This window comes from Choristoneura fumiferana, chromosome 18 (assembly GCF_025370935.1).
Source record: "Choristoneura fumiferana chromosome 18, NRCan_CFum_1, whole genome shotgun sequence".
Taxonomy (NCBI): domain Eukaryota; kingdom Metazoa; phylum Arthropoda; class Insecta; order Lepidoptera; family Tortricidae; genus Choristoneura; species Choristoneura fumiferana.
Window position 1 is genome coordinate 17,413,656 of NC_133489.1, and position 21,527 is coordinate 17,435,182.

A 21,527-nucleotide genomic window follows, 5' to 3' on the forward strand; every position below is an offset into this window, starting at 1 on the left:
CATTCGAGAATTGTAAAAATATATTTATGGCTGTAATTTGAGACTAGTTGACAAGTTATAGCTTTTATTTTTTGTCTTTTTTTAGGGTTCCGTGATCTCAAATGGAAAAATGGAACACTTATACTATAAGGGTATAATAATGCTATACGGCTTATAGCATCACTCGCGTGTCTATCGCAGCTAATTTTCTTCATACAGTGAACCAATTGATTTGAAATTTGGCACACGACAGTAAATCAGTGGGTGACCTAAAGATCTACTTTTGAGGGGTAAAAAAGAAAATAATAAAAAAAAACATAGTATATTGTATGGCATATCAAACTAAAGGGCTTGTTTGAAAGTACTTTTTTTTTAAGAGCGGGGCTCTGCTAACACTGAATACTCATAGATAGGTACCTACTACCTACCTACAAATAAGTATGGAACGCTCAGTGCGCGAGTCCGATTTGCACTTGGCTGGTTCCTTTTTTTAATTCAGCTCTTTTTTTTAACCTTTCCTAGTTGTTGAAACGAAATTTCGGCATTTTCCTAAATTCACGCGGGATTCGTTAGAATTGCTTAGAGACTTGTTGGGCTACATTTCATATTAGGCTGAATTCAGTATTTAATATACTTAGTAAATCCCATTCCCGTCTTTCCGTCGCTTAGCTCAGAGATTTCTAGTAGGTAGGTGTATGTTTAATAATCAGGCCGACAAAATGGTAGATAAAATGTAAAAGAGATTGTAATAAGTATAAAAGTAATTGTAAAAATAATTGTAAAAGAGCACAGGGGTGTGTGGGATTTTCTTTGATAGGTGATGATGGATCGTTCAAAAATATTGCCAAATCTTATATTTACCATCCAAAAGACAGCGAGTAGTCGTTCTATTTGTATGGTGAAATCAGATGACGGAAATCGGATCTAGTGCGGAAACTACCATACAAATAGTTCTATGACTACTCCGAACCGTATTTTCACGGATTCAAATCGAACGTAGTACGAAATCGCTCTTGGAGTGCAATTTTTAACCGACGAAAAAAAACAGAGGAGGTTCTCAAGTCGACGCGTAAATCGTAACTATAATTGTTTTATGTATGATCACGGATTACTTATTACAGAGTAGTCCGATTGTGATAATTATTTTTTTGTTGGAAAGGGTAAGTATACCCCGAAGTTGGTCACATATAAATTTGGAAAAACTCCAACCCAGGAAAACAGGGGATAATTGATTGTTCACTCACTGGTTGTAATGTACGAGTGCCCGGTCAAGGCATAACTTTCTACAGAATTGTCCGATTTTTATAATTATTTTTTTATAGTATAGTGTATACCTCGAAGTCGGTCCTAAATAATTCCGATTATCAACCAACTTCTAATCCTAAGGCTAGGAAAAAATTGTAAAATAAAAACTTTTTAACAAAAAAAAACCGGCTCGGCGAAAAAACTGAAAAGCAAAAAATAATATACCTTTTTATTTAACCTTAATCTAGGTACCAGTTTGAAGTCAGTACCTCAGCACTAGCCAGCAGGAGTGGACCAATAGTGTTCTACCTAATGGTCTTCTGTCACTCCTTCTGGCTCGTGTTGAGGCACCGACTTCAAACTGGTACCTAGATTAATAGGTTAGGATTTTTTTTTCAGTTTTTTCGGCGGTTTGATCTTTTTGTTAAAAGTTTTTATTATTAGTACGTGTCAATAGTGTCCAAGGCGGCACCAGTATAAATAACTAATTTGAAAATGTTTTTTATCCCCTTTTCTTTATAGCTAAAATATATAGAGCTATGATAGTTTTTATCCCGGAAAATTGCACAGTTCCCGCGGGATAGCGATAAACGAATTCTACGCAGACGGAGTCGCGTGCAACAGGCTAGTATTCAATATTTGCTACATATTATACGGGACCCTACACTGCGCGCAGCTCGACCGACATTCAATTTAGCAGGGTTTTATTCACGTAGGTAGAATATTCCGAAGTTGGATTGTAGACAAAATTGGGTGGCTTGTTCGATTTTGGAGGCTATTGAACCCCTCCTTCCTTATTTAGTCTAATGTTGTGGCTGCCTTGGCTTCCCCTTTTATTCACCCCTCGGATGACTCACTTTGCTATATTTATATTATCATTCATTTTAGCCACAGATTACCCTTTAGGGAGTAATCTGCAATGTGATTTTAGCTGTCCGCCCGGCTTCGCACGGGTGTGCTAATTTTTTAAATGTTTTCTTCCATTCTGTTCTTGTAACCAATGCTTTTCATGACAATTAAAATCACGTAAAAAAAATTAAAAAGGCCCAGCCGTTCTCAAGTTGAACGCCAACACAATTAATCGTTAATTTTTGCAATAATAATTTACAATATATCAATGACATTATGAACCTTGCTTTGCTTTGCTTTCGCTCGTGCTAAAACTCATTAATAAGCATTTTCCCAGATATAAGACCAAGCTAGATCGATTTATCATCCCCGAAAACCCATATATACATATAAATATATACATATACAAGAATGGCTCGTTTAAAGGTATTAAACCATAATTTATCGGCTGTGTGCCGCCGTTATCGCGCGGGTGCTTACGTCAAATAAAACAAGTTTATTTATCATTCTATATTTGGTACAGACACCAGCACCAATATCTGACACAACAAGCGTGCATAAATATCTGATACGACGCTATTTCTAGGGCCGTAAGGACGTGTCAGATATTTTTGCACGCTCCGCTGTGGCAGATATTAATGCTGGTAACTGTACCTACTTGTTTATTACATTTCCAATACGATTTTAAAATAACTATTACAGAACCTTGATGTGTATCAGTTCTGCACAGGTGTTCCATTGTACCCAGCGGTGTCCCAATAAGGAAAAATTATCGTGTTTTTACCTACTATCAGATTCATCGTTGTAAGTAGGTATAAAGGTTTATTTCACTCCAGTGGCGTAGCGTGGGTACTGGGTATCACCCCCCGGAGCGGAAGAAAATTTTGCCGCCCTCTTGTTTAGGTTTAAAAAAAATAACAAACAATAGAACCGACTTCAAAAACCTTGAAAATAATTTTCTACTAGTTTGAAGTCGGTGCCTCAGCACGAGCCAGCAGGAGTGGAACTAGAGTCGTCTACCTCACCTACATAATATATATTGGGCTCAATCACTCCTGCTGGGTCGTGCTGAGGCACTGACTTCAAACTAGTAGAAAATTATTTTCAAGATTTTTGAAGACGGTTCCATTTTTTTGTTAATTTTTTTTTAATTGTTTTTAATGATTTGTAGCCAAAGTGCATCTTACAACGATTCCATTAAGCTCAAAAACAGCATAGTTATATCATTTTATAACAGAGTACCGATACCTACGGTCTTCTTTATCAGGGTTCAGTTCACCAAATTATACTTTCAATGTAAATACTTGAAATGATGTTAAAAATGCCAAAATCGCTATAGGTGTGCTTTAAAAATTCGAGGGTTGCCTTAGATTTCTCTAAGATCCCATCATGAGATCCTGACTGGGTGTCAATGGGACCACCTCGGAAGTATGTCCTTTAAAACTAAAAAAGAATTTTGAAATTCGGCCCACAATTGGCGTAGTTATCGCATAACAAACATACAAAAAAAACATGCACCCGAATTGAGAACCTCCTCCTTTTTTGAAGTCGGTTGAAAAGCGAAAAGGGGGATTTCCGATTTCGTCACAGTTTAAGCAATCGAAAATTACGTGCTTATTTTAAACCGTCCGAATGAAGCATTGAGGCATTGAGGCATTGAGGCTTGAGGCTTTTATGCTCGAATAACGGCAATTGCATGTATGTACGGTGGTACAGTCAACTGCATTTATTGATATCTGCCACAGCAGAGTATGCAAAAGTATGATAAGTCCTACCGGTTCTGGAAATAGAGTCGTATCAGATATTTATACACGCTTTGTGTCAGATAGTGACGATTGTAGTCACCATCACAGTCTGTACAGTCGTACAGAACCCTTCGTGTGCAGGACCAAATGACACTTCGCCGTTTCGTATTTATTTCGCATGACAAACTTGAAAAATTATCTAAAGTTTAGATACTTCTTAGCCCCTAAGCAACGCAACTGCACCGTCACTCACTTTAACGCAACCCAACTCGGAGATAATCTTAACAATTAAATACTACTAACCCACTTCATAACGATTACCGAGCAATAGTAATGAGATTAGTGCTGCGGTTATGCTTTTGATTTTTACGCAAAAAATGGCATCGCAAGCATAGGCGACGCGTGAAGGTGTCTTACGGTATCAGTATCACCTTGAGTTTGCGGTGCGCTCGCGCAGCATCCGCGCACAAATCATCCGCGCTCAGTCGTGCGCCGCCCTACGCGCACGCGTGCTGCGCGCTATAACAATAAACCTGCTGGGAATATCAGTTCAGTGCATGGGTAAATTAAACATAAGTGATTTGTGTACGTACGAAATGAATTAAGGTAAAGTTTCATTAGATTTTATTACACCTGTTTATTTTTTAAATTTTTTGTGTTTCCGTACCCAAAGGCAACGTCAAAATAACTTTATTCAATTTATGCTATGATAAGCGCTTAAGAAAGCCAAAAAAATTACCACCGGTTCGGGAAAAACGCTGTTGAAAGAAACCGGCAAGAAACTCAACGAGGTAGTAAACGTAACGCTGAAATTTATTTCTATTGCCACAATTATGTATTTCTATTGCTACTACAGCAAACAATAATAAATATAGAAAGTAATTATAAATGCCCTTATTCTTAACTCCCCATACAAAAAACTTAGTTTCAAAATTTATTTACACTCGTTTATGAGCGACTCGTGCTTGACGGGTTTTTATTATTTGTTGATATGCAGTAAGTATATTTTCTCCTGTAATTATTTCGAGTTTGTTTGTATGTATATATCCGTTACAGAAATAGAACAAAATTAAAACATAAGAGGGTCTGTATACAAGAAACGTATTGTTTTCGTTGTATTGCTCTATATATTTAAACGTAAGTACAAATGTCTAACCCGGAATGATAATGAATATAAATTTTACTGCAAGTCAACAAATAATAAAAACCGATGAAGCGTTTTAGGGAAATATTAATTTTTGTAGTAACTTTGTTTGTTAGCGGCTGAACATTGTAAACTTAAACAGGTAGATAGAGTTTGATTTTTTAGAGTCAAAGTCAAAGTCAAAATATCTTTATTCAATTTAGGCTATAACAAGCACTTATGAATGTCAAAAAAAAATCTAACACCGGTTCGGAAAAACCTCTGCTGAGAAGAATCCGGCAAGAAACTCAACGAGAGAGATTTAAACACCCTCGGTGCGTAAGTCCTGTGCGTTACTAATGTAATTTTAGAATTACTTGATAGAAAAGAACTAATTTCACGTACCTTAACTTACATTAAAAAACTAATTACATTTACTTTGACTTCAAAAAATGATTGATCTGATATTTTTCACTCTCTACGTTTACATAATTATCCAAAATAACTAATTAAAATAATAAGCTATCACTCGAAATACCATTGGAGCACACAAACACCGTTACAATTATGTCATCCCTTTTTAGGGTTCTGTAGTCCTACAAGGAACTCTATTCTATAGTTCCACCATCTCTGTCCGTCCGGCCCCGGCTTAGTCTAGAGACTGTTAGCTCTGAAAAGCTATTAGTATATTATAATGTTTAACATTGACTAAGTGGTTACTAACTTGTTGTTTTTATAATGTTAAAGAATACATAAACCATAAAATATCTAATCGAATTTATTGACGTTTCTTTAATTTGAAATTGACATGTAGTATTTTGTAGTATATTATACAGAACTCTACATAGTGCGTGGCCTGACGTGCACTTAGCCGAAGTTGTTTTCATAAAAAAAGCTTTCAGCTGATTAAAAATTCTAATTGAAATTAGGATTTTTATTCAGCTGGGCAGTGGGACAATTGATGACACGCGAAAATCCTTCCAGGAAAGCTATAAATAATGTTTAATTGTGATTAATTAATCTCACTACTTACAAAGTATGCTTGGACTGTGTTGACCTATTGCGAGCTTTAAATAGAAGAGCCTCGTTTTATTTATAGACCCGATTTAAATGATACCGGAATAGTGGCGCAGCGCAGAAGACAGGCGGGCCGATCATTTCCGCATTAAGTATTTACTTAGAACCAAAAACATACACGAAAACGTAGACATGAAAAAACCAGCCAAGCGCGAGTTTTGACTTGCGCTGCGAGGGTTTACATCTCTAAAAATGAAAGTGACTATTGACTACGTCTAGATATCTAATCTACACACGCAACAGACAAAGTACAAAGTTTTATTTTTTTCCCCTAAGATCGTTAATCATCTGTAGCTTGAATCTTAATCCATACCTCTACATAGGTACTTTGTATTTCTGAAAAATATATTTCAAATCCTGTTCCCTGAAACCGGTCATAATTTAAAGACTCTTTTAACTACAATATATTCGTTGCGGTTATTGTATGTTTAAAGATAATTTATACCTATTGTATTTAATTGAATACCTTGCGGTATTATGTTTTTCAAAATAAAAACGAAACAAATAACTAACTAAAACAATCATCATCATCATCATCATCCCAGCCTATATACGTCCCACTGCTGGGCACAGGCCTCCTCTCGGAAAGTGAGGGCTAACCAAAACAATATATAGAAATATATGTGTCTCTGAAATGCTTCAGTAGAAATTGAAGCATTTCAGAGACACACAATTTGCCACCAGGTACTTGTGCATAATACATTAGCGTGGCAATGGAACTAATTTCTTCAACTGACAACTACGAATAAATAACAAGTCAGGAAGCGTAACTAATTTTTTATTATTCAAATACGAATCATTTCCGAGGTAGCAAATAAACGTGCTTGTTGAATGGTTAGACTTCAGAAAGAAACAATCTAAAATGCGAAAATTTTAAGTGAGCTCGCTTGCAAGATAAGTGTAAGATAATGACGTAGGACACGATTTTTAAGCTCCGCCTACTAGGACACAACTTTTGTAGGTCCATTTTTATATTATTTGTGCGGCAAAACGCTAAAAATTATTTAATGATTACTTAAGAAAAGTGATTAACAAAATGACGAAATATTTGTCGGAGAGAAAGTTTGAATGATTAATTCTATTCCTCTAAATAACAGTACCTATATAATGGAAATCGGCTAATTTGTGAATAAATTGGTATAAGTAAAAGTCTTTCTTTTTATATATATTCCGATCTTCCGTAATTAAAAAACCGAGGAGCAGGTCAGACCTTGCCAAAGAAAAATAAATAAGAAATAAGTTGAAGAATTAATTATAAATGTAGGCGGCAGTGATAACAGAAAACAAACATGAATTAGTCTTACAACTGGCAATGAGTCCGATATATCTGTTATGAACCAGTAGGTACAATCTGATCATGGATTAGTATCAGGTATATATAGCTCTTTGCACGACATCAGCGCCACCTAGCGTCCGCAACTTTTTTGGCTCTGATGCTCTGACGTTTTGAAATTTCATCGCAACATTGTTACAAAAATCAAACCTATAACGTATTAATTTATAATACAAAATGACTGTCATACCGTGATTTGGGTGGGCAAAAGATTGTGAATTCATTTTTGGTCATTAAAATTAAATGAGGTAAGTAAAATTTATTCAAAAAGTGTGTTTTATCTTCGTTATGTCAGGGTTTGTTTACTTCATGTTTAGTTGTACTTTTACTGTAAAACGAAAAGATAAAGCTATCTTATTGGTTTCTTTGAATAATAGTAAAATTATATAATTGTTCTTATATCGCTAGTAATAAATTAAATATCGTTTTCAGATCAAAATTAGTATCATTTTGAAGACCAGTTTTGTGAGTATCACTCAATATAAAATTTCAACGACAAACCGTTTCATAAGGAAAATTGTTGCTGGACACGTCCGAGATGTAGAGGAATCAAGAACAAAACAGGGACAGTGTTCAATAATTCAAGCTCGCATCATAACACAAACATCTAATCTATCTATTACTAAAATTAGGTAGTTAATGTCTATACGAATTGCTTTGTTAATGACAGATTCATAATATGAGTATGATAGATGACAGAGCCTAGATTATTTTTTCTTTTGGCCACTATGAGCGCTGCGATAGATTACATTACCTCCACCTAGTACTTCGCACCTTCCCAACACGGCAAAGGGATTATTAGTCATATATTAGTAGTTCATAGTTTAAGCTCGTGTCCTTCCAACTACCATAACAAATATCCTTACATGCCCAGTTTCACACTCTCAACTAGCTATAACTGTTTAAAAACACACGCCTCTTTTTGTGAACTGAACTGCAACAACAGTTAAATCCTCGTACGTAATTACGTTATGCCGTAATAATATGGTAAGAAGTATTATTTAACATGTCCCTGAAAAGGAGCGGATGTGAAACGCTTCGCAGCCACATCCTACCGACCTCCTGATCGAGCGTTTCCTCGGTTTCTACACGAACCTTGAAAAATACCAACCTTAAACTATACTGCTTCAACATTGCGGAGGATGTACATAGACACGAAATGCCCATCAGATTAGACACGGCTCTAGTAAGAGTCAATTAATGATTGTACACATTTTGTGTAACTTTTATTGTTCGCGATACACCGCACATGCTTTGGCAATTACAGCAACACACGTGAGAACGTCGTTATAAGGACAACAGAGGCTGTCGCAAGCGTCCGGTACGGCGTATTGATCAAATATTTCTTCAACGACGTTTAATTGTTTTATTTACATTCATTGGTTTAATTATGTATATTCGTTTTTGAAGTATAATACCTACAAAGTGGGACTATATTGAAAACCAATAACAACATAACGAACATAGGTAAGGCAATAGAACAGCTATTGGACACGTGTCAGGTACGTCGGTCACATGTCTTCCAATAGTTAATGTTACCTATGTCATTCATTAGCAATAGAAATGACGTGTGTTCGTTAGCTGTTTATCTTTTACTGTTATCTCTCTCACTCACATCTTGTCTTCCATTTTCATTACCTACCCTGCACGAAAAATATAAATTTTTTTTTCGTCTAAATCTAAAGTGTGGGTTATCGTTGGAGATCTTTAGTAACATTATATTTTTATTAAGATCAATTTTCGATTTTCTTCTTGGTGACTTTAGTGACTTTGGTGGCCTCGCACATCTGGGTCAAGTAATAAAGTCAGATGACGAATGGTAATTAACGTGACAACTGTAATTGCGGTTTTTCCAATTCCGCATCAGAACATAATAAGATTGCATTCAAACAATCTGGATTTACTAAGGTAGTGGTTTCCTTGTATTAAATTGTAAACAGCAATGTCACAAAAATGAAATCCAAGATGTAAATAGAAGTTTGTTATTTAAAACAACATTTAACTAGGAACTCTTAAAAGATGTTCCTTCGCGCCTGGTTAGAACTACTGGCGACCAGAAGTCAGGCAGCTATTTAATCGCCAACGTTTGAACCTCCGTTCAACCATTAAATTCAACGCGGAAGCGGTGCCCTGGGAACCCAATGGCTCTTGGGAACTATGCTTTGAACTGACAAGGAATTTAGTTTTGATTTTGAATGAGTATGTTTTATCCTATCAGTTACAAGACGGTTCACACTATACATTAACACACATACATCTGGGGGCACGGCAGTACCCCGCCAAGTCGAGCATAAAAGCGGCACGGCCTACAATCCTTTTCTCGAAGCAATTCAGGCCACACATTAAATTAACTTAATATCTAATTATTTTCAACATATCTATCAGCATGTAGGAAAACTTCAGTACATACCTACCTAATACCCATTTATGGTTATAGTTCACCCGATTTAAGAGGTTTGATACCTTCGATAAGTGTTAAAAATCTCATACGGAGCCATTCTATTTGCTCGATGTACGATGCAAATATTTGACTACCAACAGTTATGTGCGTAACGAAACCTTGGCCTTGACTTGGCGTACAATTACCCACACCACAAATTTTACTGATATAACATTATGCTAATGATTTCCCATTGGTCAATGCGGCTCACTGAAGAGCTATAAATTAATTTGTTAACCCTAAACTTGACAAGTTGATACAAGTGTACTCAATTCAAGCCTTGTTGGATTCTTGTAGAGCTATAAAAATAAATTTTAAAAATATACAAAATACGCTGTCAAGTTTAGGGTACAACGTCAAGTTCATACTTACCTATCGTTCAATAGTGGTAGAGGCAAGGAATGCGCTAGCGTAAACAGAAGACCCCGTTTGTCTGTACTTGACCGGTGCAGGTGCATGTGAGGGTCAAATATGAACTCGCTAATTCTGCTCGCGGCCATTCAATAAACCGCTTCGCGTTAATCATTTGGCAGTCAGTGACCGATGCAACAACTCTGACTAAGGTAACACTAGCTTAGGTACTTAACTAGTAGTGCCGATCACTTACTTAACTTTTTTGCAGACTTTTAAACCCTTAATGAATGCAAAACACTAATGAGCTTACACTTACGTATAGTTAAAGAATACAAGGCGTTGCCTTTGAATGTTTGATTTCAAACGCAATTTATTGTTAACACATGTTCGCAGGCTGGCCGAGGGTGCTGCAAATAACTGTCATTAATAAAATCAAGAACCTACTGAAGACAAAATGACTCGGTGGACCTGGAAACAACACGCAGCTTGCTGCATGGGAGCATTGGTAGAGGGCGACGTGGCTCCAGAACTCTTCGCAAAGCCATGGCGAGGCCGAGCGTCACCACTCTTCTGGAGAATACCCATACTTCTCTGGTCTATCTTCATTATAGCCTGGTCTGAAGCCGACTTCTGGGGCCCACGAGAAATGTTTTTCGTGTACATGACGAACTGGGGATTAATTTTGATAATGGTAGAGTCGCTGTTTGGTGTCGTTGTTACCATTCAAAAACATACAGGAAATCTGCCAGGTAAATCTTATTCCGTAATGAACATACATCAAGGAATATTCTGAAGAATTATAGAAAATGAAGCAGTTTAACTTTTTATCTGTCAGCCGCCATTCGTGCACACAAGAATTAACATAAATATGTTAATTCTTCATCATTGACGTCAATTTTTCAACATTTACTCGCTTTTTCTGAACTCTTCGTAACGCGATATATTATCGATGGACATCCACACTAACGTGTATTACAAGATATCATGTGTACGAGTACTTACACGGCACGCATCTCACTGCAGCAACATTCTTATGTACCTACACAAACACAAATAGATGCGCCCGATCTCGGCCGTGAGAGTACTTTCCGATCACTTTGTTATATAGTTATGTACGAGTACATATTCGTATATCATTCGAGAATATTTAAAAGTGGGTAGAGCTGCGCTGCGTATGTAAAAGGAAACATTATAAATCGAATAGCCAAACGCTTTATTTATTTTTTACTATCGTAATTAGTTACGCCGTATAGAAAATGCCAAAACCGAGGTTGTTAAATTTAGTAGGTATATAATTAAGAAAGCTAGCATAGCATAACTTCAAGTTAGATCTTCGAGATATTTATTGCTTTAAGTCAAGAATTTCTGACTTTACCTATATGCATTTTCATGTGTTATTTAAAAGGCCGTAAACAGCAGCGTTGCGAATACTGACACATTTTAGAAGCACGCTCTTGCCATGTGTTTCGGCAAGTGTCTCGCTCGCTGAACTTAAGAATTCTCCATATAAAGTCAGGGTAGACTAGCCAATCTAAACACGAATGTCAACTAGTATTTTAATCTGCCCTGTATCCGATACAGCCCTTTAATTATGGCAAAGTAAATGTCTAGGTATATTTGTGCTAAGGATATTTTATACTGGTTATCATATCAAGCAAACACCTGTTAATCACAGAGATTGCAATAACTGTTTTTACGAGTGTGAGTTAATGACGTCATTACGATGTTATTTATTTCAAACCAGAAGTTTTCCCAGAATAAAAGTAAATCTTGAAGAGATTTAAGTACCTGAGGTACTGACACATTATAACTGATAAATAATTAGGTATAAAGTAAGCCGTTAGATACAAATTAATATAAATACTTAGCAAGTTATACAGCTACGTGTGTTTACAAATTATTATTGTTTTTTAAGTCCGTTGAACCAAACAGTCCATTTAACGCTTTATTGCCTAGCAACGTAACGTACAAAGTTAGTGTCGCAAGACCTTGATTAACAAGAAACTAGTTCAGTACTATCTCAAATTTTAGGTGGTTCACGCCTCAGTGCACTCAACATTTAATGTCTTCAGTGCTAAACTGATGGCAACGGAAAACAGTCATGTGCCTCGATAAACATGGTAGTAATGTAACAAAGTACAAGATCGTTGCTATTATCTTGACCCGTCGTGGCTTATGAGATTATTGTGTTCTAAACTAATTAAAGTGATAAATTCGTTCGTGATTTGAACTGAATGTGTGTTAGTACCGCTTAGCAGGACAATGCCGAGCTCGGAATGTTTTAAAAGTCAATGTCATTGGCGAATGTTTAGTTTAGGGCACACGTCGCCGTCGGATTTCTACGTGAGCTGTTGGCAAAGTGGCCGGTCGGCCGTCCCGCTGCTCTCTCTGCGCTGCTTCCTTTTCCTCTATTCCTTGAGCACGTTAGTCACTTCCATGATCTTCACGCCCGTGACATTGGATATCTCGGTCGATTTTTGGTTCATATACCTAACACACTGGGCCTTCCTCCTAATCGTCCTTACCACGGGTTCCTCGGTCGCCGTTTCTGCCTGTGTTTACTTTGACGAACCTATTGGTACGCAGTTTTCCTTCCTTACATCGCATCGCAACAAATGCGTTTTATCTAAATTAGTATTATAATAATAATAATAATAAATTCATTTCTTTCGGGCAACTTGGCCCATTACAATAAATACCTTACAGACAAACATACATATTTATAATCAATTATAATATTTAAAACTAATTTGGTGATAAAACGGCGTGACCCCGTTGAGTCACCGTCCCCGACGTCGCTATCATCTGCGGCATGGCCATGGTCAATCAAATGGTGCGGTAAATCAAAGAATTGTATCCTTAACAATGTATAAATGATTATGATAGGTAAGTGACCAAGACGATTCATTTTTTTTCGAATTACTAAGATACCTAATGTAGATAATCTAAGTGCTTTCTTATTGCTACGTATTCGTATATGCACTCACGATTATTGTCATAATCGGTAGGCTTGTTTCAGGTTCATACTTAGCATGCAAACAATGGTTTATGAATTATGAGCTTACTCATATTCTTATACCTATCAAAATTATTTTCGTAATTCGCGAAATACTACGCAAGCGCCATAAACTCTTCACTAGATACCAATCTGCGGCTGTTATGTTGTTTTATTGTTTACCGACAGCCATAACAAAAGTGATGTACTCGTAAGGAGCAAAGCACGTCTCCGGAGCACGTCCCGTGGTCCTCGGCCTTGTGCCACTTGGGCCAGGGCTCTCATTGCCTCCGCGGAGGCTTCCCTGCCTTACATGATTAATCTATCTGACACAGAGACCTTTGTATCTACTGTCACGGTTGTGACAGCCAACTCTGCCGCTCGTAACTGTGACCTAACTGTGACGTGTGCTAGATTTTTTGTTTTGAAATAATGTCATGATAATTTGATTGTTGTTAGTATGCCTACATGCCCTTATTTATAATGAGGATGACATGAACGTTTTCGTTACTGTTAAGTGCGTACTTAACTAGTTGTTGGAACTCTTATTCCTTATAAATCTTTCTTTAATGAACCAAAGATGCTTTTGCAAGCGATTTCATATCGTTAAAACTAATATATACCTAACTGAAAGCATCATTTCATGAAACCATACTTAACTTTAAAGAAATGGATTATGCATATAACCGAGACAGTGTTTTTTTTTTCAATACCTATTTAAATAAATTTTGTTACCGAAATAACGTCCAATGGGAAATATGCAATCAGGCATATCTCAATCAGGCTCAATTAGACAGAGATATCCAACACACAAATCATATGTATACACATGTCATGTCATATAACAAGACTACTATACAATGTCCATATCAAATTGCATTTTTATAGAAAGGGATGGAATGCAAACTTCATTTACTTACTTAAAGTTTACTTATAACTTTCTTACTTTTCAAAAAGTAGTGATGATTTTTATTTTACGTCATTCGCTTTATTAAACCGTTTCGTATCATGTTTAAGTTATTTAAGAGAAAAATTGTGTTCTACGTATGTTCCTGTGATAATACTTTAAGCGATAGAAGAAAAAACCTTGGTTGATTATTTTATCCTATAGCAAACCGATTTTCAGACGCAACATTCGGTCTTCCGTGGTATGTGAAGACCTATTGGGTGCTCTACAACATCTCTATTCCCGTCTCTTTTATGATCACCGTATTCTACTGGTGTCTATTAAGAACATGTAAGTATAATAACTTAAATAATAAAACCCGTTTTCTTTGATATTTCATGTCGTTATAAAAAGCTGTGTTATAAGCTGACTCAGCCTATTTTAAATCAAATAATGTTTAATCTTTATCAGGCACGTTTAAATAAGATAACAAATGATACTCATGTACGTAATAGCTAGAATAAGACTATGCACTTTTATGAACAAGGAAATATGTACTTACAAAATTACCGAATATTACCTATTTATCGAATGGGCGAATATTTTCTATACTAATATAGGCATTGTTTAGAATATATCAAATATATTGTTTCCCATAGTTTTAACTTTACGGAAACTATCGATTTTTTGGGGCATTACATACTCATAATAAGCAATAGACTAACCTCATCTACACCATATTGTGATATTTTCTGTTTCAACTGAAGAAAAATAAATCAGACTATCATTCAATGAAACGTCACATTAGAACAAAAAATATTCGAAGATACTAAGAACTCCCACAATTGAAACATTCCGAGAAATAATTCTCACTAAATCATCACAAAAGATAAGGATTTATATGGTAAATAAATACCCACAATCGTAATAATAATATTTATAATACACATACATAACTATTTTTTTCCTTGCTAAATGCGTCTGCACGTCTCGTCGTCATTGTACAGTCGAAACATTTGATTCCTGAACCACCGCGGAACATTCTCATAGTAACTTAAGTGTCCTAATGAATTCCCTTGTCAAGCAATTCGATGTCACTATGACTTTTTCTATGAAAGGGTTCAACGGTGGCTCATGTTTCAGTTGAATCTATAGTACCTACACACTTTCCAAACATGCATTTTCAAATGAAGTTTGAAATTACAGCTGCCGATAGAGAAGTGAAGTACGCACCGAACCCAGTCCTGGACGTGATGTTGCACGGCGTCAACTCAGTGGTGATGCTGGTGGAGCTGCTGGCGTCTGCGCACCCCTCGCGGCTGCTGCACATCTTGCATCCGCTTTACTTCGCGCTAGTTTACGTGCTCTTCTCGGTGACATACTACAACGCCGGTGGACTCGATCCGTAAGTGATATAACACCCACCAGCCAAAGATCGAGTAGTTAACTACGTACCGCACCCAGTTTTGGACGTGATGCTTCGGCGCCAACTCGCTATTGATGATGACGGACCTACATCATACAGCTGATGTATTTCACACTGGTTTACTTGCGCTACTCAGTGGAAATACTACGGTGTCCGTAAACTGGATCTGAACAAACAATAACTAGCAACAGAGTAGTGAAGTACGCACCGTACCCAATGTTTGGACGTAATGCTACACGGCGACAATTCACGTTGATACTGACAGAGCTATACTAACGTACGCACGTCATGCAGCCGGTGTACTTTTCATTGGCTTACCTGCTTTTGTCAATGTGTTACTACAGCGCTAGTGACTGGATCCGTAAGTGACGTAACTCTAGCAATAGGCAGAGTAGTGAACTAGGTGCCTTGCCTAACCCAGTGTTGGACATGATGCTTCACGGTGCCAATTCCCTGGTGATGCCAACGGTTGAACACACCCCTCGTGGCTGCTCTTACTCTCTAATACACACCAAGTTAGAATTCGTCTCCCTTCTAACGCTGACACTTGATGATGCTAGGCTAGTATAAAAATATTATATTAGATCATTAAATACTTACACATGACGAAATAATTATTTACTCTTCAACATGAAGTGAACATGAGGCATAATCTAACTGAATAGGTAACCGTTAAAATAAACCTTGGCTGTATTTGCGCACGCTTAAATCACGTAGATGTGCTTCACGTTAAGGTCCCAGAAACGAACGAATATCTTTCGCAACAACTCATTGGAGGGCTTTGTCGAAGTTCATCTTTAGCATGAATATTGATAATGGCCATTGACATTATACAAATAACCGACGCGGCTTATCTGCATACAAATCTTCACACTTTATGGCACTAAGAATAACCTGCTGATGTACCGCATAAATCATATTTTGAAATATTAAGTGTCTTTGAAGATCAGTCGCGCGGTCGCCATCAAGGCTAATGCATTATTAAATGATAATTACCATACAATAAAATGTCGGCAATTAACCACAGACAGAAAAATAAATCAATGAGTCAAGTTGAATAATGGCGTAGCGTAAGCAAAATTTTGCGGCTAACACAATTATTACACTGCCCAAAGATGCAAAAGTATACCTAATGTTGTTTTCAGGCTTCATAGTAATATGAATTTTTAAGAGTACTGCCTTTTCGCAACGTAACGTTTGGCAACCTGTTTCATTTCGCAACTTTTCATTTCGCAAACTCTAAAACTGTAAATATTTCAGGATTTATTTCAGGGCCATCGTGTAGAACCCTTTAGGTTAGGTTAGGTTAGTTTTATAAAAATCCTGAAAAATTTACAATTTTAGAAATATTAAACAGTTGGGAAATGAAAAGTTGCGAAATGAAACAGGTTGCCAAACGTTATTCGCCGAAACATTAGTAAACCGAATTTTTATTTATATTCTACTGTACCTACTTGCGAACGGCGCAACTCATGCGGATGATTAGGGTATTCCTTATATGTAGGGTAAATTCCTTACGCCAGCCCGAGTAACACAGGCTGCCACGTTTCATAAAATTATATACTTATAGGTACCTACCCATACTACTTACGAGTAGAAGAATTCCACAAAGAAAATTAAGAAAAAAGTTCCCCAGTATTAATTATAGTATCAGGTAGCCGGTTCAAAAAATGAAGGAAGACAAAAGTGTACCTATTAATCACGACTTTGTTTACTTTAATGAAAGGACGTCGACAAGGGGGGGCAAAGGGGCTGCCCCCCCCCCCCGCTAGAGAATCGACAAATGTAGCCTTTATTTTTTGTCAATGTTGACAAGAGCACGTTGAAGATTTCGCTTGCTTCATGAGCTCTCGACTGTACATATTTACTTTTCCCGTCCTCTATACTTCTACTAGCCCCCTCCCCCCCCCTGATCATCAGCTGGCGACGCCATTGCTTTAATGTACACATTATTGCCTGTTGCACCTATTTTCATGCTCTTTAATTTCAATGTAATATTTTGTAACACACTCGGAATCGCAATGATTTTCACAACTTATTTCTGGCACACGGTCTTGGATGAGGGTAGAAGGGTCATCAAATTTATTGCAAACATTTTTTTCACCAAACCAGTTTTCAATGAATTAATGTCGTGAACACTTATTGCCTTTCGCCATTTTTTCTATTTATGGGATGAGGACAGAAAGACATGGTGAATGCGATAACGATAGCCCAGGCGTTAGGCAATACGGTCGCTGATTACAATAACTAAGTATAATATACAATAATGTGAGCGTGCAGGTATACGAAAAAAATATATATAAGCAAAGTGATGTTTTTCGCAAATGCTTTTATGGTTATCTAGTATTATAAAAATCGCTTTTAATAGGTACTCTGCAATTTTCAGATGGGGTCACTCCTTCATCTACCCGGTGATCGACTGGTCCAAGCCGCAGCAGACGATGGTGGTGGTAACCCTGACTGCGCTGTTCCTCGCCCTGATGCACATCCTAACAGTAGGAATAGCCACAGTGCGTGATATGATTGCTCGAAAATGCTTCAGAGATTCTACCGGTGTCTACAATGATGGATTCGACGCTTGAGAATGAATATTTTCGAAACAGGATAATGTACATTTTACAACATGACGTACTTGTCCCATGAGTGATGTATGTGTTTAAGCCATCGTACATACATTCGCAAATCAAATAAGCGAAACCAAATATTATTCGAATGCTTGTCGTGCTAACATGTGCTTTACTTAGACTAAGTACAATATTTAAACCTAAGTAACGGCCTTAGGGCCTCCAATGTGTCATGGTTTTGTTTTCCTTAGTTATCTTTAAACTCTGTTTGACTGAGATACGATAGTATATAGACCCCGTTGCCATGCTCGTCCATGACTTGTTTTTATGATACTAACGGTCTTTGTAATATTATATGTACCAGTCAACAGGAGTGTGATGCTCTATACGAATTTTGTCCGCGAAATCTTCCCTGCAGTCAAAGAGTAATGAAAGACTTGACCGGTTCAATCGCTGACATTATGCGGAATCAGGTGTCTTAACTTTGGTGGTACATCCACGTTAGCATTGACGCCGATTCAATTGAACAGATTGTGTTGTGGTTATCTGTCGAACGCAGCACTGACTACGTGGACTATGTTCATTTATAGAATCTCCAGCCTTGAGGACAATTTTTGAAATACCAGTCCAAAGTTGTTAAAAAGTTATGTAGGTACCCATGCTACAAAATTACCGCTCGAACTAGATTTTTTACCAGTTGAAAAATTAATTAGACCTGTATTTGTTTTAATACTCTACTCATATTCCGAATTCAGCCAGTTGTATGCTCTGTTCGTATGGTAGGTAGGTAGGTACTATTCGAAAATATTTAGTGCAAGAATAGAAGCTTTCAGGTGTGATTTAAAAAAATCCTCCTTTCTATCTCTTTACAATTAATCAGGCAATACAAACGAATGTTTGGAAGAGACTAATTCGTTGACGAAATATTTCAACTCCTGTTGAATGAAGCATATAAATAGAAAGTTGGATGATTTAAGAAACAATTGCGAATTTACGACCTTGAAGAAGGCCACTTTTGCAAAGAACTTGAACAACCGCAGCACTGGCTACATTAACATAAGGTTTATTTTCAAGTTAGGCATTGAAGACTGTGATAGATTAAGAAAGCCCACTGTGATTTTAGATTTTTGATAATGATTTCTTAAGCTGATGGTAACGCTACATAGAAATTTGCTCTTCTGTGTGCTGTGACAAGATGTTATTTTACAGTTATATGAATTCGAGTAATTTTTTTAATGTTAGTTTTTGGTCCGTCTTCAGAAATGGGTAAATTATTAAATAGAATATTAGAGAATATCTGCTCAGGGAAGTATTACTTATTATTATCTAAGTAAATATTAGATACCAATTCGGTTTTTTTTTTATTTTGATTGAATTGAAATCGCTTAAATCGGGCTTTGATAATTATGTAAACGTTTGTTATCCTGCCTATAGTTAAGACTTAACTTTATATTTTCTTTGTTTGTTTTCTGTTTAACAATTTTTGAAATATAAAACTAATATTTGTTTAATTATTTCTACTTACAAATGACGTCGCATGATGTGCTCTCTGTTCTATGTAGGTATATTCTGTTAATAATTGAATCATTTCCGTATGAAAGCGCATCTATAAAGCAATGATAAAGTAAAAACATACATGAGAGGCAGCATTTATTGCCTTATTAGTACAGAAAAACCATAAAAAACAGATAGGTATACAATACGACAAAAATCTTAATGCACGTTGGTAGACGTTTGCATGGGGACACTTTATTGAACTTTATTTTTAGTTATTTAACTTTTAGGTACCTATTTTAGTTTTAATTTCTAATGTAATTGGTATTGTTATTTTAGCGTTTAATTTTGTATTTTATTTTTATTGACAAATCAATATGGATTTGAATAATGTTTAACGCATTCACTGCCACCGACGCATATATGCGTTTTTGGACCATCCCCCCAGTGCTTTAGAGAGCACATGTGCGTCTGTGGCATCTGTGGTCAGTCAAGTCAAGTCAGGTGGCAGTGAATGCGTTAATAGTGGTGACGTTATTAACTATATTATTTCTGTTTTTTGCCGTCGCAGTTAGTGTTTTATTCTCAAATTACAAAACAAAAACTACCTTTGTGGTTTGAGATAGAGATCTACATATCTCTGGCCGGCTGTATTTTTTTGAATATACCTATTTACTTAAAAAGCCGTGGTGGCCTAGTGGTTTGACCTATCGCATCTCAAGCAGAGGGTCGTGGGTTCAAATCCCGGCTCGCACATCTGAGTTTTTCGAAATTCATGAGCGGAATTACATTTGAAATTTACCACGAGCTTTGCGGTGAAGGAAAACATCGGCAGGAAACCTTCACAAACCTGCGAAGCAATTCAATGGTGCGTGTGAAGTTCCCAATCCGCACTGGGCCCGCGTGGGAACTATGGCCCAAGCCCTCTTGTTCTGAGAGGAGGCCTGTGCCCAGCAGTGGGACGTATGTAGGCTGGGATGGACCTATTTACTTACTAAGCGATGTTTAAACTCTTCAGTTATATGTCAATGAAATACATGAAAATAAAACATACTTTTACAAGCACGAGTACAGAACATTATTTGTTGGTTACCTATGTCATAAAAATAGACATGACATTGAAAAATAATCTCGTATTTTCAATAAAATTTGAGTGACCTCGGTTAATGCTAAAACAAAAGAATACTAAATTAAATGTTTAAACTTGTAGCATTCGTCTTTATTATTGTTACAAGGTGAAATACTTACTAACATTTTAGTTTGAATTTATCAAATTATTCTGGTCCACGCTATATAATTAACCTAACCTTACAGTGTGCGCAACTAAATATTCATTTTACTTACAGAAACCTAAGAAATAAAAGTTTGAACATTTTAAAATTATACTTTTTTCGGGTCCAGTAATAGTTTTTTCACACCTCTCCTTCAGAAAAGTAACTTTTACTCCCTGACGAGAGGGAGCAAAGTGCAACTTTTCTGTTCAAGGCTTTTCTAAGTGTTTTATTGCAAATGCTATTTTTTGAAGTTAATAATTTGTAAAGCCACGCCATTTTCTATGCTGGTTGTTCTTTAATAATATTTAGTTTTTTTTTCAAGTTCCTTAATGCTCGGTGTGAAATAATAAATAATAATAATGTTTATTGTACTCAAAAAGAAGTGTTACAAGTAACATAAACTTAAGTTTGTACAAAAGGGTCTTAAGTAAGTGGTCGAGCTTTCGACCCCTAAACTAGGTTTAAACCTGTGCCTTAGGGGCTTGAGTTCGTCCGAAATTAATGTCTTAAACAAACATGTTCTTGGACAATGTAACAGCACAAGCAGTAGTAGTAAATATGACAAAAATAATGATAGGAATAATGATAGGTGTCAGAATTTTGGTGACAAGAATTTTGGTTCACAGTCTAACTGTAATTACAGGTAGGTTTACAATGTGAATAAGTAAGGTAGATATTGTTGCCCATACAAGTAAAGTTGAATATTTTGCCCATAACTTTTCTCTTCAAATAACTTTTCTGTA

At 36.5% G+C, this 21,527-nt stretch overlaps 1 protein-coding gene across 4 annotated transcripts; it reads left to right on the forward strand.

Moving 5' to 3' along the window:
• The first annotated feature begins 4,280 nt into the window (after positions 1 to 4,280).
• Positions 4,281 to 20,578, forward strand: LOC141437581 (protein rolling stone-like). 4 transcript variants are annotated; one of them, XM_074101014.1, is made up of 5 exons: positions 4,281 to 4,424; positions 10,539 to 10,894; positions 14,267 to 14,377; positions 15,233 to 15,431; positions 17,839 to 20,578. In XM_074101014.1, exons 2-5 carry the CDS (start codon positions 10,600 to 10,602, stop codon positions 18,032 to 18,034), a joined length of 801 nt encoding a protein of 266 aa, XP_073957115.1. In that variant the 5' UTR covers positions 4,281 to 4,424; positions 10,539 to 10,599; the 3' UTR covers positions 18,035 to 20,578. The 4 variants fall into 4 exon arrangements, with proteins under 4 accessions (XP_073957115.1, XP_073957116.1, XP_073957114.1 ...); XM_074101015.1 differs by lacking the exon at positions 4,281 to 4,424 and adding an exon at positions 9,062 to 10,354; XM_074101013.1 differs by lacking the exons at positions 4,281 to 4,424; positions 10,539 to 10,894 and adding an exon at positions 10,905 to 12,723.
• Positions 20,579 to 21,527: the final 949 nt, after the last annotated feature.

Excerpts from the sequence above, each read along its gene's own strand:
- LOC141437581 (XM_074101013.1), top strand. The coding sequence starts at position 12,408 with ATGCCGAGCTCGGAATGTTTTAAAAGTCAATGTCATTGGCGAATGTTT. Across the intron at positions 14,378-15,232 it reads CTGGTGTCTATTAAGAACAT|CTGCCGATAGAGAAGTGAAG; the intron begins GTAAGTATAATA and ends TTGAAATTACAG. Across the intron at positions 15,432-17,838 it reads AACGCCGGTGGACTCGATCC|ATGGGGTCACTCCTTCATCT; the intron begins GTAAGTGATATA and ends TGCAATTTTCAG.